This window comes from Triturus cristatus, chromosome 6 (genome assembly GCF_964204655.1).
Source record: "Triturus cristatus chromosome 6, aTriCri1.1, whole genome shotgun sequence".
Lineage (NCBI taxonomy): Eukaryota > Metazoa > Chordata > Amphibia > Caudata > Salamandridae > Triturus > Triturus cristatus.
In genome coordinates, this window is record NC_140589.1 from 860,791,941 (window position 1) to 860,811,793 (window position 19,853).

General features: G+C 43.0%; 1 protein-coding gene across 1 annotated transcript in view; it reads right to left on the reverse strand.

Moving 5' to 3' along the window:
- Positions 1-19,853, reverse strand: part of LOC146817971 (chitin synthase chs-2-like) — a 504,051-nt gene that overhangs the window by 174,513 nt on the left and 309,685 nt on the right. Inside the window, exons 11-12 of the mRNA XM_085609725.1 lie at positions 5,631-5,915; positions 1,645-1,824 (exon numbers count right to left, since the gene is read on the reverse strand). Of these exons, the coding sequence (XP_085465851.1) occupies positions 1,645-1,824; positions 5,631-5,915 (465 nt within the window). The remainder of the gene's footprint in view (positions 1-1,644; positions 1,825-5,630; positions 5,916-19,853) is intronic.

A 19,853-nucleotide genomic window follows, 5' to 3' on the forward strand; every position in this document is an offset into this window, starting at 1 on the left:
CAGATAAATATTGACCTCCACATTGAAGGTAAAATGCGTACCAGCATGGTATTTTTTTCTGTTGTGCCAAAGTAATACGTAAATGAAGCTGTGTTATATGTATATTCTACTACACTTTTACTTTTTGTATTTGAAAACCTTATTGCTTTTTTCTCAGTGTTCACAAGAGGCGGTGAGACAATTAATCCAGTTTAAGGGAGCACATTAGCACACAAGCTTTTATAAAGATCAGAAAATCAGAGTCAGGGTAAGAGCAGGGCCGTCTTAAAAGCATTATAGGCGCCCGGGCAAAGCAGTGGAGCCTGTCTACACAACCACTCCCAAAAATAAAAATGTTTAACGGAAAATGAATGTTAAATTCTGCTCATGGGGCCCACGGCAACTGCCCGGTGTGCTCATGCATTAAGATGGCATTCGGTAATGGCCAACCATCTTGATCCTAAACCCTGCACACCAAGAAGTGTCCATGATGAGAGGTCCAGGCTGACAATTGAGCAAAACTTGTCCTCTTCTCTGGCATGTCTATATAATGTGAATTGATTGTTGCATGTCTATGTTTCAGCATAGAGTTGGTCCAAAGTTGTATATAGTGGCCATTAGGTCCCCCTTAGGAAAATCTATTTCAAATCCATTGATTTTTGAAGCTCTCTCTGTGCAGGCTAAACACACAGGCATTTCATGCCACTTACCCATCTCCCTAGTGGGCGGGGATCTTTCTGCCTTTAAAACAAAAAGAAAAACATTATGGATCAGTTAAAAGCAGCCCCATTGCTTTATTCATAGTGGCAAACATTGTACCAGGGCTGCTTTCACCTATCCATAGGAGTCTTCTATACTTTCAATAAATGATGGTGAAATAGGTCCAGAACCAGTGTGAGACAGACCTTTTATTCCACTGGTCATTCCCCCAGTGGAGCACTAGGAGGCCGGTTTTGAACGCCCAAGGTCACTCCTGGTGCACTGTCATTTTTACCAGCTCCCTAGGCTAATTGCAGCAGGCACAGGGGCACTTCCAAGAAAAGAAAGGGAGAGGAGGAAGGGAGAGAAAGTAATTTGAGGAGAGAAGAGAAAGATAATGGATGGATGGATGGATTGATGGATGAATGGATGGATGGAAAGAGAGAGATGGTCCGAGTAGACAATGGGAGCAGGGCAGGTTTGAACATTTTAACCAGGGCTACTTTTGGTTCCCCAGTCCGTCCCTGTCCAGAAGATGAAACAATAGCCCTGGTACCATGATGCCCTCTGTGCAGCGTAACCGCATCTCTGCCCTTTCATGGTATCCATTTTCTTAAATGCACAAATCCTCCCACTCATGGAAATGTGGAGCAAAAGGTGAAATAACATAAAACCTCCCGGCCCATAGGTAAGACCAGGAGGTGGGCTAAACAAAATTAGCATTTTTCATCAGATTGCCAAGTACTACATTTGTCAATGAGTGTCATATGAATTTCATTTTAACTGACCGAATAAGAAGCAATTTGCAGTCCACATTTGAGGTTAATTTAACGTGAGAATATTTCTAATACAAAAGAGTATAATAGGTAATAAAAATGTACACACCATAGTACTGAAAAAATTGTTAAAGTTCATAATACAGGGGTATCTCGACCAGGCCATCTTTTGTCGAAGCCAGACACTCACCTATGATAGACAGGAACGTAGCTGTCATCAGGAATGCATAGCAGATGCTCATGAAGGCAGCAATGCAGATTTGCGTGTCAGGCTTGGCCACGAAGCAAAGTAGCAAATACAATGCCGGAGGCAAGATAGCTAACAGGATGCTTACATTTTCATTCCAATTAAACAAAAAGCTGAAGGCACCTGTAATGCAACAATCAGGGCAAACTGTTAACTAACTATGGCTTATGCAGGTGTTTTTGCATATAACTATCCACAATTCCTTTTATATTACAAAACCGTTTTCACAACATCTATAGAACCTTTGATATCTCATATTTCAGTTAGTCAGAGACTTACATTGCTTGGCCACTGGGATTATGTGATTATGCATCTGGGGTTTTTTGCAGATGATTATAGATTTATTGAACTTGAGGCATATTGAAGTATGGCGATAGCTCTCTTACTGGTTGCTACTGTATGGAAGGATAGTGAGCCACCCACATATTATCAATGGTTGTATAGATTAATATACGTAGGTTGTCAGGAAATCTCTTTGTGTAAATGTAAAGGGGTAAGGGCTATGAGAAGAGGCATGAATATATGGGAACCTTTGATAGCATGAATGGAAAGAAATGATAGACAAGGGATTGGGTAAATATGTACAACCGCTGAGAAACTACAATCAGGATGTACAGCAACGATGATGTTTGAATACTTAAAATAATTGCAAATTGTTAATCATGTTACTCTGGCCATTATGAAATTTTGAAATTTGATAAGTATATGTAATAGTGTTATGAGGTATGCATAATATCTCTGATTTCAATAAAAAAAGTTTAAATGACGTTATTGTAAGGAATTGTAATAATTTCTAATTTTACAAACAAAAACCTTACAAATTCACTAAAAACAAACAAAGGTTAAATGGACTTTAGAGTTAGGTGAAAATGTCTGTTTAAACATTCTGTTTTAAACCAACAAAAACACGAAAATTCACCAGTTATAGTTATCTCAAGTAACTATAACTCATACCCTAAAGTAACTATAACTTCACTCTGGAAATGTGGATCTTGCAAAGCATGTATACATAGCCTAAACAAGAACGATTACATAATGTTTGAGGGTAATAAACTTCAGCTCAACAAGAGAACAACTTACAATAAGGAATATGTGATTAATGTACTGGAATACAACTGCCCTAAAAATATGTAGGAAACACAGCAAAATGAATTAAAGAAAGAATATTGCAAAATTTGCAAGAGAAAAAAACCAGGACAGCAGCTATCCCATATCAAAATAGATCTGGGACAAATGTGATGACAATTTGCAGGAATTAACATGCTATGGTGTTAAACACCTTAGGGTGCATCCTCGTGGGCTAGATTGTGTGCTTAAATTGAAAAAACAAGAGTCAAGATTGATTCTGTTATAGTGCACTGAAAATCCATGGGATCAAAAACCTGACGTAGAACTTCATGTACATTTGTAAAAAATGGACAATATAGAGCATTGTTATGCTATCCTTGATGACAGGCAGCCATTGGACTAAAGAGGGAGAAATACGCAATGAAGTTGATTGAATCATATATTGTAGGGAAAATAAGTTCAATATATATGAAAGATGTATCAAATATTAAGGTGATAATGAGTGGGGTATAGTATCTCTTTTCTAAAACAAAATCCATCAATATACTGAACTGTGCACAAATCAATTATAACTACTGAGATGAGGTTTCCATCAATTAATCTAAAGATTTGTTTGGGGCACATTAGTAAAATGGACTCAGTTATGGTATCCGAATGATCATGCACTATATAAAAGACGCCGCCCCAAAAAATATGCAAAGAAATGTTTGAATGGAATCCATTTAAACCTGTGAATTGGGAATTGGACTTGGAAAATGAGATCTGTAATTCCATTAAGAGGCCTCTGTAAGAGGAAAAGAAAAGGATCATTATAAAGCAATATGAGCTGACTTATAAACTCTGGAGAAATGAAGCTAACAAGATTGAGATAAATAAATGATTAGTTGAGCAAAACCCAGTTGAAATGGAACAAGTTATATCAAAAAGAGCTGCACAATGTCAAAGAGATTCACAAATGAAGTACATTTGCGATCATCTAAGCACTTGTTGCTTTCAATTAGGTCAGTTTTAGTGTTATGAATTAATTCAACAACATTGGTGAATTAAATAAGAGAGGAATCAAGCACAAGTCACTTTAATCAAAATTTATTTAATTATCCAAGTTATTTATTTAATTTATTTATGTGTCTTGTTAAGGGCCCGAATCACCCCCGAAGGGGTATCTCCGCACTGCTGGAGTGCTACAGAGTCACAAGGGGGTTCAGAAGAGATAGGTTTTAAGAAACCTGCGGAATTGCAGATAATTGGTGCATTCGCGGAGGTGTAAGGGAAGTTGATTGCAGTAAGAGGGGGCCAAAAGATAGAAGGATTTCCCGCCTATGCATGATTTCTTTACACAAGGTACCATGAGGAGCGATTAAGTGCCAGATCGGAGGGTTATGGAAGGCTGGTATCGTATGAGTCTATCTGTGAGATAGCTGGGGGCATTGCCATGTAGTGCCATGTGCACTATGCAGCAGATCTTAAAATGGATCAGCTTGCGGATGGGCAGTAGTGTAGTCGAAGGAGTAGTGACAAGGAGGCAGTCCTCGCAGGGGCATTGGAAACAAGGTAGGTCACAGTGCTTTGTTAGGAAGCTTGACAGCCACTGAAAGGCAAGACTTTGGATTCCAATGTTTCTTAATCTAGTTAGTGGGATATCATGTCAAACGCTGCTGACAGATCCAGCAGCACATATAATGCTACCTGTTCATTGTCCAGGAAGTGCCTTAGGTTGTCTAAGACTGCAATAAGTGCTGACTCCATACTAAATCTGGGACGAAACCCGAACTGTGAGGGGTCAAGGGCTCCTGTTACATCCATATAGTCTGAGAGGTATTTATCAACATGTTTTTCCAAATGTTTGCTCAGATATGGAAGCAGGGAGATAAGACGATAGTTTAACAAGTCTTTCTGAGGGGCATTAGGTTTCTTTCTGATAGGAATTATTTGGGCATCCTTCCTTTCGGAAGGTAATCTGCCCTTGTTCAGGGAGGAGTTGAGACTGGGGCAGATCGAGGGTGCCAGCTGTTTGTGAAGTAGTGAGGATACTTTAGCAAGTAGGATATCCTGAGGGGAGCCTGATTTTAATGTTTTCATTAGGGACTCCACCGGGTCAGTTGTAAGGTAGGGGAATCACTCCAAGGAATGTGCCATGTGGGAGTGTGAGTGGTAGAGGTTGGTTATATCTTTCTGAGGGTCGTTATCTTTAGTGACACTGTCGTAAATCCTCTCAGTCTTCTGAGTAAAGTGGTTAGCCAGCTTGTCACAAAGGTCTTGTGTTGGAGTCACTTCATTATGACTGGCCTTAGAGTTCATGAACGAGTTAAGAATGCGGAAGAGTTCTTTAGAAGATTTTCCTGCCTGATTAAGTTGTGACTTAATGTGAATTTTGCGTGCCTTCTTTAGATTTTTATGGTAAAGGGCCTGAAGGCTCTTGTAGGCTTCTTTATCAGTTGTATCATGGGAAAGACGCCAATGTCTTTCTAGATTTTTGCATAGGCTTTTTTCTTTCCGTAGCTTGGGAGAGAACCATGTTGCCTGTATTCTACCGAACTTGGTAGGGTAGGGTTTTAGTGAGGCCAGTTGGTCTATTGTTATGTTAACTATATTGTTATAGTTAAATCTAACATCCAAAATGATGAGGGTCCAATATGTGTGCACTGAAGAATATAAAATTGATACAATACTGAACGTATATATTCCACTCGACCTCCAGTGGCCCACCGTAAAAAAACCACTCTGGAACAAACATGTGTCTAAAAAAATGTTGGACCTATTCAATCACATATTAAGGACAGGGTACAATTAGACTCACGTCCCTCCTGGAGAGATTAATTTGTATGAAGAACAAAGTAGAGATGTTCTTCAGCTGCACTTACCTGCAATCATCAAACAAACTGTGGCAGGGCTTAAGATGGAAGAAGCCATTGTCACTATCTGATATAATAGGAAAGGAGACGAAATGGAAGGGTTTTTCTTTGCTGTTTCCTTTCCATTGTGTAGCAGGTCCCATGTGTTTGCCATTGTAGAAGGAGCCCATCGTCGCCGTTGGTTGCAAAACTCTTTGAACTCCTGTGGTGCACTGGTGAAGGCATCAGAGGCTGCATTGTATTCCACCCTCCAGCCTTGCTGCAACAGCAAAGTACAGAGCCAGCGATCCTCACCTGAGGGCATAGTTGAATGCATTCAATTAGTGTTTCTCCACTGGTGTGCACATGCGATATGCAACATGTACATCAGAGGCATGGCCACAATTAAACTTGGTCAGGTCAAATAATTATCAAATTGTTATTCAGAAGCAAGATGACAAGATATCAAAATACCTAATACAAACAAAGAATTTAAATTGTCCTTATGTTATAGGTACCCCTTCAAACATTTAAAATTGTGTTTTTTAACTTGTGGTTAGTGGACCAACTGAGGGTACTGAAAGTCTATTTAGGTGGTCTGTGATTGTTTATAAAATTAAACATGAATATCTACAGATTAAACTAATATGAACATAAAAAAGCACAATTGAAAATTCAAGGTTTTAAAACGCTCTGTGAATGTGAAGACATTTTCAATTGGAAAGTTAGTATTGTTATCTTAATTTGTGGGTGCAGCGCAAGTACCACAAACAAAATCCTCAGAACAGAAACAGAAGGCCTCTATTGAAGCAACACTGGTATGCTCCCACAAAAAGAGAGCATGCATCAGGAGCAAAAAAACAGGATTATTCTAGAGTCTAGTGTATTGCTTCGTCTTATAGAAATAAAACTGCATTTTGAAAAGCTCTAAGTTTCCCATTGAAATTTCAACTATCAGGAATTTTTTGATTGTGAATTAAATAACATAATCCACAATTTTTGTAGGTGTTTCATCTATACTTCTTTCTGTATTTTTGTGTATTGTTTGGAGGATCAAATCATAAATTGTTTTAAGCGCTATCCTATTACATCAAAATGTTACTATTCCAGTAGTAATTACCTGGGGGCTTACAGAAGTTAAAACTGAAAGCTTAAAACATGTTGGTTGAGGTGAGAGTGATGCTCGTATACAGGGACCTTCCTTTTCTAGAATGCTCTTCTGTAGTCACTTTGCACTGTATCCTTGTTGGAGAACAGATTGAGTTAAATAACTGAGGGCCATAAGTTTCATGCGGCTAAAATGTTGCAAATGGCCTGATTTGCAGAATTGGGCAATTTGCGACAGCTAAAATGCATTTTGGTATGTATGAATTCCAATTTGCAATTTGGTAACGTTACCGAATCGCAATTTGGAATTGTTAATACATACCGATTTAGTATTAGGAAGGGGCGTGTTTAGGACGTCCCTTCCTAATACTGAATTGAAGTGGTATGTAAGATTGTTTTTTGACTGAAATGCGGTGGCAAAACATTTGCATTTTACCACCTACTTCAAGTAGGTGGTAACCTATTCACAAATAAGAAGGGGTTCCCAAGGGATCCCTTCCCTTTTGGGAATGGAAGTAAAAGTAAAAACGTTTTTTCAGAGCAGGCAGTGGTCCCATGGAACGCTGCCTGCTCTCAAAATATGAAAAGAAAACTTTTAATTCTTCTTTATTAAACACAGCCAGTTTTCCTTTAAGGAAAACAGGCTTTATTTTAAAAAAATGATTGCTTTATTTAAAAGCAATCACGGACACGGTGGTCTGCTGACCCCAGCAGGCAACCATTGCCGTGAATTTAGCGATTCCTAATGGGTCGCAAATTGCGACCTACAGCATTAAAATTCACAAGGTAGATTGATTTACGACCCACTAGGATTCACTAAAAGAAACTCATGGAGTTTCATACATTTGGAACAACGATTACCTAATTGCTATTGGCAGAGAATTGCAATTAGGTCATCGCTATTTCCAATAATGCTACATATGGCCCTAGGACCCATATTTTTCTGAGGTTTGGAAATATGTGATTTATCTGCTGCCGGAAAATCCCTAGCGTTACAAATCCCAGTTCCAAATCATTTCCTTTTGCTTCAAGAGAAAAAATGAGATGAGAGTCAGAGTACATAACGTCATTCACCAAATCGATGGTCACTTAAGATACTTTGTATGTGGCATGGTGCAAGCCTACGTAAATTTGTAAGAAAAGACCAGTCGAATACTTCAACGGAAATTAACGGAATTGAGGGCAGCTTTTTATTACATACGTATGCTTAAGGAACCCCCAAATATAAAATTTAAAAGAGAACATTACCTGGAAAGGAGAATGCATTATGATGGTTGTGAAGGTAAAATGTTGTAGTTCACTAGGTGGCTTGACGCCAGTAGTGCTAGCCACAGAGGAATGTACACCAGAGACTTCCAGTGAAATTTCCAGGGAACCAAGCAGGTATGCAGGAGGGAAAATGCACCTATCCGCCAAACTCTTTTAGCAAAGTAGTGGGTATTGGTGTTACTCTGCCTAGCTGCTATTTTTTTGAGCTCTACAAATGGTGTGTCAGGACCTTCCAGTTTTCTGTTTCCACAATGCTTACCCAACTATCACAAAGCAACCCATTTACCTAAGACGTCCTAACATACTGAGCACGTCCCACACGTGAGAACCTCTTTTAATACACTGCCAGGTAAAAATAGAAGAATGGAACAGAATCCTCTGCGCTTAACACCTGGCTCAAGTTCCTCCATTGCAGGGCAAAATTAAAAAACTGGGACGGAGTCAACTTCACCTTTTAAAGGTAACAATTAAACAAATGTATTCAAGGGAATAGCTAAAAGGTCACAAATAATGTTCAACTGGCATATTAAACATCATCCTTACAATGCTTCACTAACAAAAAAAGGGAAAATAAATGGCAGTTTCAAAAGTGTCAATATAAAAAGATATCAACAATTAGCTTATTCATTGAAAAAAATACTAAGGTAGCAAAAAGAAACCCCATTTTGCAGCGTGTCAATAAAATTACTGTATTAAATGCATATTCTACTTTTGCATAATGATGCTCAATTAGTTACCAATAAGTGCGTTAAAGATATTGTTCAGCTCACGGCAACATGCATTTCTAACAAAGGTCAGCCCCACGGAGATCTTGTTCTCATCAATAAATCATGTTTAAAGACCCACAGTTAGATCCTAGAGAGGCCTAAAAGAAGAGGAACCCAAAATCTGCTTCAAACAATAGGGAAAAAATGATCTCAACCCCAGTAAATAGTCTTATTTGTGATCACTACATACAATAATAGCTTGAATAAATACTTGCAACATTATATTGCAAAGAAGGTCTGGGACCAATTTAGAGTTTGGCAATTTATTTTACTCAGCTCTATCATTGTAGGAAATGTTTGAAAAAATGGTACCATCAGTCATGATTTTTCACTGGCTAACTCCTAAAGTTGTTTCCCATGGTGGGGGGATTAGTGTTTTTTTCTTCTCAATCACCTGCCATGATGGAAAAAGAAAGTAATTACACTGTCCACCTTAAGTAAAATGGATGGTAAAATGCCCTTCCTCTGATGGCCCCTACGCTCTTAGGCCACTGGAGGAGGTATTCCGTCAATGGAGCCAACAGAGCTCTATTGACACAATACATAGGGTTCGCCCAGTCGTGAAGAAGTAACATTATTGTTTTGGAGGGATGTGCCAGGGGGATGTTGTGGAGCTTTCTGTCTCAGTTGGCATGACCCATGTTCCTTCCGCGGAATCAAATGCACGTGTGCACTTAGCTGTACTGTCATGAGTCACATTATTGTGAGTTGAGAGAGGCCCTTCTGTTTGTGTTATGCGGTTAATTGTGAATTGAGATCTTGTTTGTCAATATAAGGGTCACTTCTTGCACCATGTCTAAGGCCACCTATCAGAACATATCCAGGCATGCTCTACATATCCTGTCCAGTGGTGTAGAAGGAAAGTGTCTGCCAGCAGTCAGTTCTGGTGCTAGGTAAGGACTGATGCATAGAGTCAATCGTGAGTCAGTCGTGAGAATTCTGCAAGGAGTATGAGGATTTAGTTGTGAAAGAAATTTTAAGAAACTGCAGCTAATGTGCATAGACAGTGATGGGTAGAGGTAATGCATACATGAAATAAAGAGCAGAGAAATGATGCTGTGGACCACAGTGCACTGGGGGCAGTGCTCAGTTAAGAGATAAGTGATATCTGTGATAAGTGGCATTGTCACAGGGAGTGAGTGCATGAACAACAAGAGAGGTTCATAGGCAGCACTAGACAGAGTGTTATTGCCAAGGAGCTGCGATTTGCAGATAGTGAAGGGCAGATGCCAATGCTGGGCAAGCAGGAAATGTGATTCTGTTACATGACTAGAGGGTCAGATATAACTGACATTTCTTTACTGAAATCTCTAGCAACAAATAAGAACCATTCGATTCAAACTGACAGAAATCGCCAAGATGAAGGCTTCACAAGTTTAGAAGAACAACAATGTTAACATCATAAGCAACCAGGCTGCATAATACCACTTCGAGTCCCCTAGGACATCAGTCGCGCATAATCAGTAGTCCTGTGAATGAATATACTTCCTCTTCTTAGCTGCTCTAGCAGAAGACAAGAGTTTCCATTTCCCTAGCCTTATTTTGTGCCTGCATCCCTTAATCTCTTCATTTCACATTATGTGTGGGTAGTAGAAACTGCCTGGATACCACACCCGGGAGCTCAGTCTCCCTCTGAGTTTTGTTTCCTTTGTCCTTGTGAGATGCCAAACACTATAGAGGGCTCATCTTTGGCTCAGCTGGTGATACTTTTATCAGCATTTTTCGCACTTCAGTCTGCCAAGGGGAGTTTCTATCCTGGTTTGTTATTCCAAGTTTGGCATTAGATTCCGAGTTAGCATCTCTTTTTCCTGTTTTATAGTGTGAAAAAAACAGAAAGAAGGAATGTGTTACAGTTTCTTAAGAAAAGAATTTAGGCTTGTGATTTGTTAGTTGGAATTTATATTTAATAGAGTAATAAGAACCTTAGTTCAATATTCCTCTAATTTTTCTTAACAATCTATTCATTCAAGTCAGCTTCTCTTTTACATTGCTGATTAGCTTCTTATCTCCTGCTCGTGAACGCCAGGGAGAAAAGTAGTAAGAAAAGTGAAATGACACCCTCACCGTGGTTCAGGAGGTGGAGAGGTCTGTCTTGTTTATGGAAGAAAATGATCAGAAGGACCTTGAAAGGCACATGTCTTCTAAGGAGGAATTCCAAGTAAGAGTCCAGAATGTTGTCTATTCCACAGTGTTTGCTGCAATGCATGAATCCCCTCATATGATTAAAGAAAGAAAGAAGTGCTTACTCAAATGAAAACATTTTAAGGCACCATAGCTGTAGATACTTTATGTGATTTTTCTCAAGTGGAGGTTACAAAAATGGAAGGGCGGAATGGCTTATTTTTGGGCATTCCTTTCCTGTGCAGACAGGTGGACACTGCCCCATATTATGGACACTCCAACTAGTTATAGCGCAATCCTTTCCTCTTACTAAGGAGACTCCACAGATGGGTATTCTAAGGGGGTAGATTATCATCCTATTGAGTATTCAATACCTGTTGTGGGTTATGAAGGGGAAATCTAAGTTGTTTCAGGGCGGCAATATTTTGACCCAAATGTCATCAATTATCCTAGCCAGAGATAGGGTCCCTTTTATTTCACAGTTTCAGGCACAATGGTCCGATCTCATTGAGCAGGACAAATGAAAACAAACTCCATTTGGATTGCCCCAGGCCTCTTTTTTTGTTTTGTATTTTACAGAGTTTTATATAGCACGAACTTGACCTGAAGGTAGTGGGTATCAGAGCGCTTTACATAGCACCAGTTGTGTTACATGAGGAATCATTCATTTTTTGTTAGGCACGGGGAGATTAAGAGATTTGCCCAGAATCACAGGATGTTCAGTGTCATTGCCGAAATTGGAACACAGTTCCCCAGGTTCAAGGTCAACCACCCTAGCTGATAGGCCAACCCCTCTTCCCAGCAAGGTATTATTTATTGCAGAAACATACCATGGTACCCTTCTTACCTAAGAATATAAAGGAGAAAAGAAAAAGATATAAAATCCCTAAAGGGCTGTCGGTACAGACCTTTGGACATTTTAGGCCCCTTTACTATAATCGTGGGATTTGCAGAGGAAGCAGCCACTTACTATACTTTGGTAAACCATCCTCTGTTGAGAGACTAAATGTAACATGCAGTGTGCCTTCTTCGGAATGCAAATTTTGTGGAATGCAGAAAATCGTTATTAGTGCGCATTGTCTCTAAACTGGTAAAATGTCAGATAAAGAATTAACTTCATATTGTCAAAACTTCACTTTGCTTGTCAAGGCCCAGGACGTTTTGAAAAGGGTCTTCACTGTGTTATTGCCAAGGCAAGCACAAAGAGAGCTAGCTATTCCTGCAGTAACAGCAGAGCTCTATCAAGTCAACCTTCTGTACTCCCAGGGAGGCTATGATACTTTGTTTGATACCAGAGGTGTTTTTACCCACTTCTACTACCCACGAGGGAGTCAGTGGAGCAGAAGAAGCCACAGAGGATTCTACAGTCACAGTAACAGTGAGTCAGCAACAATTAACTCTTTTTCCCCAAGAATGTTAGTTGGCATACACGCCATTTCTCTCTACCAATGGCAGTGCATGACGTCAGATCCTTAGGTGTTGAAAATGATTTTTTTTCAAGCTTCGAGAGAATTTTATTTATGTAAGAGGTTTGAAATATACTGACAAGGATACAAAACAGTTGGTTTGAAATCCCACCCAAGGTTTTCTCTTGAAATTATTGGATGGTTTTATTATGTTTGGATATTTCAAAATGGAAGGAGTTTATTGTCTGAGAGATTCCCGTCCACAGGGAGGTTGGATGGTTAAGATGGATTTGAAGGATACTTATCTTTCGGTTCCGATTCGGCCTCTCCACATGTGTTCATCCCATATTACTTGGAATGGAAAAATGCACCAATTCAAAACTTTCTCATTCAGCTTATCATTGGCTCCATGTTGCTTTGCAAGGCTCCTCAAGCTGCCAGTAGAACTATTCCAATCCTGGGGATTCGAATGATTATATATCTGGAAAATATGCTGTGTCTCAAGAGAATCACATGATGCATACTCAGATGAAGTCAATTACGTTCCCTTTTCAAACATATGCAGTGTAGGAAATCCACCTACCTTGGTGGTCACCCTGCATTTTTTGCCATTTGCTGGACCGTATTCTTTTACTGGCTTTTGAATTCGGTACACTTTAACCCTGCTAACCATTGGTAAATCACCTGTTCTCTCCCTTTCAACATAGTCAAATTGGCATACCCCTAATTGGTATATTTAACTTGCCTATTATTCCCTAGTATATGGTGCAAAGTGTACGCAGGGCTTGGACATTAAATGTCAGTAGTGGGCTGCAGCCCCTGTTGTGCCATTCACTACAGTGGCACTACAAAGACTTCAAGCCTACCGGTGTAGCCTGACTGTAGCAGTGTAAAAACTGAAATTTGACCTGTCAAAATAAACACTTTTGACAGCTAAAAAACAAATTTTTAAATTTTAAATATTCATAAGACACCTCTATGCAGACTTAGTAGTCCACAAAGCAAGTTGCATGTTATTTTAAAGTAGGACATGTAGACATTTAATATGAACAGGTACTTAGAGTGGCTTACATCCAAAAGCTATTGTTCTCTGCGGCAAGCCTAGCTGTCCTAGGAAGAAAATCAGAGTTGCTAGCCTGAAAAATAATTAGGCAACTATTTTTATTAGTTATTGAAAATCCAATTCAATTGTGAATTCAGAGGGGTTGCCCCTCATCCCTCTTATATGTCCTGACAGAAAAGCAATTGGTGGTTAAATTACTAGTGATGTAGAGGGGCATGGGGCATGCCACTGGGAAATGCACTACTTATTGTCTCCTTGTATGTGGATGACATGCTGCTGCTATTCCTCTGCTCCTTTAACTTAGATCGTACGCTCATTGCATGTATCCTGAATGCTTCTCCTATCCTCTCCAGCATCAAAGTTAATCCTAGAAAAGCATTCCTCTTTCCTCTTCAGCAAGGTGCAGCTCCCCGCAAGCTATCCATTGGTCCAGATAATGTTCACTGGGCGTCTCAATCCTTTAAATACGTGGGATTACAATTTCCCACTCTTTAGGAGATTTACTGGAGGGTAATCTTGGTACTACCTTTGAGCTGAAGTTCCATTTTTGAACACCTGACCTACAACAGTTATTGGGTACATAGCCCTTTTTAAGATGGTGGTTCTTCCACGCTTGCTTCACTTTGTGAATCTCCAAGTGATTATCCCCATTAGAACGTTTAAGGGCGCTAATGCCCTACTGCTTGATCTGATAAGTGTACTGGGTGACGGCTGAGTGTCTTAGCTAAACTTCTGCTTCCTACAGATTGTGGAGGCCTTGGATCACCCGACGTTTGGGCTTATTACTATGCTGCGCACCTGCAGTGGCCCACCTACTGGTTGGTAGGGCATCATTTGGCCGATAGAGGTCTTACAGTGAACCAGATAAAAACTACTATACTACATAGTGTGCTTTTCCCCCATGCTAAGGATCCTGCCTGATGTGGCTTACTCCTTGAAGTGGCGTATATTTGTTTACGCAACTCCTTAAAATATACAAAGACTGTGCCTGCTTACACTCTAACCATTCTGCTGTTGAGCTTCCCATCACATCCGGCAGTGGTTTCTTCCCGGGATCTGACCCAGTGGGGGCACATTTGTTTGGCTTCAGTGGGAGATCTGTTTGAGGAAGACACTTTTTGGATTCCATGGCTGTGACTGATTGATTTGGGCTGCTCACTGGTGAATTCCTTACTTATGGAAGAGTGTGGCTTGCGATCCAGTAGACCTGGTAGACTCTTCATCAGTAATCTACCTCACATACCGCACTACAGGCACCCTACACAATAGGCCACGTGAAGAAGTTGATTACTTGGCTGTACTGAGGGCTGGGAGAACATGCAGGAGGTTCCTTACAAGCCTTTAAGCTTAACTGGGAGGTGGTGCTCCAAACCGTTTTAAACATCAAAGTGTGTCAGGCTATGTTACAATACCTCTCTCAGATTCCCCGCTATGCCCATTTTAAATTTATACACATTTGTATCCTTCATAGGGAGTACCTTACTCCTCTGACAATACACACACTGTTCTCTTCGGACTCCCCAGACTGCTTCGATGCCATACCATACCGGCACGTTTGACTCACATGCTCTGGGACTTTGCTACGTGGTGGCCTTTACGGTCTGGTGTACTTTCCACACTCACAGAATTTACTGAGCGGCAGATGTAAGACTCCTCTGGAGTAGTCTTCATTAGGGTTTTCACCCTACCTGAAGGCCAAACTCACTACCCGATTTCTGGATTTTCCTCTACTTCAAAATATCATGCGGTGCTGGAAAACCTCTACACACCCCTCTCAGTCATCCTGGCACAGGGGCCTCCAACATTGGCCTCAGGTCGAGGGAACTTCCTTGCACAGGGAAGAGAAAAGTGGCCGCCATCATGCCCCGATCACTAACCTTTGGGATGCCCTAGTGCATGCCCTCACAGCCTTGGTTTCCAATGATGATCTCCCGTCTCGAGGGGCTACTCTCCCAATATACAATGTTACTTGATATGTGCTGTCCCCCCTTCCCTCCCATATTTTATAACTGCAGTCCAGGTACCTCACTGTGCCGGCCCGACAAAGGGGCGTCAAGTATTCTGGTACAGCCCCAATACATGATACCAATATTTACTATCTGTTTTAGACCACGTTTGCTCTTCATTGAGACACCACAATATGGACTTCCTCCACCCTACACTGAGTTGTTATTGTTGCTTGCCTGTTAATGTTTTGTTGCATCAGCATGGTTGCTTTATAGCCTATGCTCCATCTCTTTTGCTGTACCTGCACTGAAAACTATAAGCAAACACTATTGATGTACCAATGTAGGAATAATTGATTGATTCCCATACAATATTTTTCTCTAACCATTAAAATGCTTAGAAATATTTTTGAAAAAAGGTTAGATTTTTAAAAATATATAGTAAGAAAAAGTAGCTTTTAGAATGATAATTTCTCTGCCTGAAGTTCCTGGCCTGGAGCCTACATTTGCAATTGCTGCCCACTTCTGCAAGCCAGTAATTAGCATCTGAATAGATATGAAAATGTGTGAAGGCCCTTCCAGGTGCAAACAGTAGGTTGACTTGATTGGGCAGAGATGACTCCTCTGTACCTGACAGAATATGCGGGGTTTGGTGGTGAGCATCCTTTTTTCTAAGAGCAATTTTACTGATTTTCCACATTGAAAAACGTAATAGTAATGATGATATCAATTGGCACATTCACATTGCTTCATGTTTGCTCTGTAAACCATTGACACTTTATTTACTACTTGTCCCTCCTGTTACCCTCCCCCAGGTGAGTTTTCAAAATATAGTCAAACCGGATCAGTACTCATATGAATCATGCTGAGTCAGTGAGCAGAAAATAATGAATGAACCTTCCGTTAAATGCATTATTGTATTTTGTCCTTTGCTTTGCAGAAAGATTTGTTTTCCTTTGTGCTATATTGGCTGACAAGTGAGCTTGAGAGATCTCAATGCTCTAGGGCAGCCATATTCAAATCCTTTATTCATGAGAGTCTACTAGAGGCTTCTGCTGGCTTTCATATTTCTAACAGATATTGTCAACATTCTAAGTCCGTTTTCCATGGCCGGCAACATCCATAATTTGCCGGCCCAAACTTGCATCACTGGGTTAATCTGAGTCTTCCACTTTAGTGCCAACAATTGTTTTGCTGTTTGCTTCCAATAGCATAATTATTGTTATTCTTCAGTCCGTGTTGGTGAGGCCACTAAATGCCACCTGTCTAAAACCCAAGATAACAGTTGCCAACTCTTAGAAAACAGGGTAGCCCGCCACTCCTTTGGTGTGGCTGGGGACTTCTTTCTGGAAAGTCTTCATTTTAGGCCATATCCATTACATGTGTATCACCTCCCTCTCTTGCTCACCGACCCTCCACTAACAAGCCATCCTCTGACCCATACATTTGTTTAAGATTTTAGGAGCCATATGCCACATCAACATTATATTATACATTATTTTTTTTGTTGAAACATTTTTTATTATTTTCCAAATCAACAATGACTGTTCATTACAACACGGATCCCCGTGTACAATAAGAATATCTCCCCTCCCAACCCCAACTCGTCTCCCCCCCCCACCCCCATGTCAGTGCACCTCTGTCCCCTACTTCTCCCCCGATGTGCCCCCCCTTCCGAGGAGATCATTTACAGTTGCTCACCCCTTCTCTGCGTAGGCAAATCATCCCGCTTGTCCAGGCCTCCGGTATATGTCTAGGGACCTCCTTCATTCCCTCTTCGTCTCAATCCTCAGTTCCCCTCGCCTCTTGCCGTTCCGAAGTGCTCCCTCCTTCCCCCATCTCAGATATCAGCCCCTGGAGCTCCACAACCAACGCTTCCCATGCCCTGGCCGTCGCTAACGCTTTCTCATCGTCTCCCCTCAGAGCCACCTGCACCCGGAGCGTACCCTCCGCCCCCGCCCATCTCACTAGCGCTGCCCTCCACCGCACATAGCTAGGCCCCCCCTGGATTTCCAGTGCAGGGTCAATTCTCTCTTAGCTAATATCAACCCCAGATCATAGAACCTGCTAGTGACCTTCGTACGGCGGGTGTGGGGAAACCATAGCAACAAGCAAGTCCCCATCTCTGGAGTGATTGAACGGTCTGTCACCTGATTCAGGCAGCCCACTACCTCAGCCCAATAATCGCCCAACTGCGGACAGGCCCAAAACATGTGGCGAAAATCTGCCCCCTCTCCCCCACACCTAGGGCATGGAGATTGTGTGCCACCAAAGTATTGCAAGACCTTGGCCGGCGTCATGTACGCCCTATGTAACGTGAAAAACTGAACTAACTGGAACCGCGCGTTCCGCGTTCCCTTCCAGGCCCTCCGCACTAGCGTGGACCACGTGGTCTCTGGTATCGCTTTCCCGAGGTCCGTTTCCCACTTTTCTCGCAGAGCGGCCAGAGGTTGCAAGCCCTCCGTCGACAACCTGCGGTATAAGCATGTGATAGCTTTGGCCGTCCCTGCCGCCATCACGACATATTGACAACCCGCCGCGGTCGGGGGTTCCGATAACCCCATATTCCAATGCTTCTGGATGCTCGCCACCAAAGCCGCATGGCTGAAAATCCCCCTGCGGGAGCCCATAGGCGTCCTGCAATTCCTGGAAAGACAATAACACACCGTCTCGGAATAGGTCCCCTACCATCTGTACTCCCAGCTCCTCCCAAATCGCTAGTCCCGACCAATCACCCCCATGCGGGAGCGCTGTACACATCCCAAGGGGGTTTTCCGGAGCGTACGGGCGGACTATAGCTGCCCGCCTCTGACACCTATTCCAGCACTGCCGGAGAGTGCGCTCCTCCAGGGTCAGCTGAGTCAAATCCAGTTGCTGCTGGAGAACTATAAAGGCCAGCACATGCCGCGGGATCAGCCTGTCCTGTGGGCCCTCTGGGCCTCTATATTCCCGGGCCACCGCCTGCGTGAGCCATTGAAGCTGGGCCGCCAAATAGTACCATTCAAAGTCGAGGGCTGCCAGGCCCCCCTCTGCTCGTGGCCGCCGCAATGTGGCCATCGCCACCCGCCGCCGTCCCGACCCCCAAATGAAACCCGTCGAAAGTGCCCGCAACCGCGAGAAGTACGACGCCGGGATCCATACAGGAAGTGTGCTGAAAAAATAAAGAAGGCGTGGCAGCGCCACCATTTTCAGCAACGCCACCCTCCCGGCACATGAGAGCGGGAGTGTACTCCAAAATCCCATACTACCCCGCAGACCCCGAAGCGCCCTGCCAACATTCCCCTCCAACAAATCTGCTTGGGTATGATAAACGTTAACCCCCAGGTAGCGCAGGCAGCTGTCCTCCCAGCGGATGCTTCCCGCCGTCTGCGGTGTCCCGCCGCCCTGCGACAATGGAAACAAACACGTCTTACCCCAATTGACCTTCAGTCCAGACAGGCGACCGAACTCCTTCAACAGGGCGACCGCTCCCCTTAACGCACCAGTCGCGTCCCTCAAAAATAACAGCAGGTCGTCTGCATACAGGGAGATGTAGTGGGCGTCCCCCCTCAGGGAGACTCCGGAATAAGCACCCCCCTGTCGGGCGTGAGCGGCCAGCGGTTCAACAGCCAGCGCGAACAACAAGGGGGATAAGGAACAGCCCTGCCTCGTCCCCCTCCGCACATGGTATGAGGCCGAGGTAGTAGTCCCCGTTTTAACCCGGGCCATGGCCCCGCTATACAACAAGGCGGTCCACCGTACAAAGTCCTCCCCCAAGCCGAATTCCCGCAGCACACGATACAAATACGGCCACTCTACACTATCGAAGGCCTTTTCTAAGTCGACCGACAGCGTGCAGGCCTCCGGGTATTCATCCCGGTCCAGTTCCATCACCCGCAGCAACCGTCGAATGGAGGTGGCTGTGCTGCGCTGAGGAATGAAGCCCGCCTGATCTGGGTGGATCAAGGCGGTCATGTGGGTCAAGAGGCGCGACGCCAAAATTCTACTCAGAATTTTGTAGTCCACCGTCAGCATAGAAAGCGGGCGGTATGCTGTGCGTGCACCCGCCTCTCCACCGGGTTTCAGCAAGGGTATCACGATCGCCTCCCGAGCAGAGGCGGGCAACTGCCCCAACCCCCATGCCTCGCTATACAGGGCCTGCAGTTGCTGCGCCAACAGATCCGGGTAGGCCGCATAAAACTCGATGGGCAAGCCATCTGCTCCCGGGGTCTTTCGTCGAGCCATATGCCTAATTGCCACTCGGATTTCGCTCAGCGAGATCGCGCCCCCAAGGCCCTTTCCTGCGTCTGGGTCCAGTCGAGGCAGGCGGGCCGCCAACAGAAAATCAACAAGGCCCGCACCATAGTACTGTCATATAACCCAGCATAATAGCTGGCGAACCGTGTATTAATCCCCACTTGGGAATAGACCGGGGCCCCCCCTTCCTCTACCAGTGTGAGTATAGGGTCAACGCGCGCCGTCGGGTTCGCCAACCACGCCAGAAGGGATCCCACCTTATCCCTTTCCGCATGCGCCCGCACCAGATAAGATCTATGATCGTAACAACGAAGCTGTTCCATGCAGACCGCCACGCG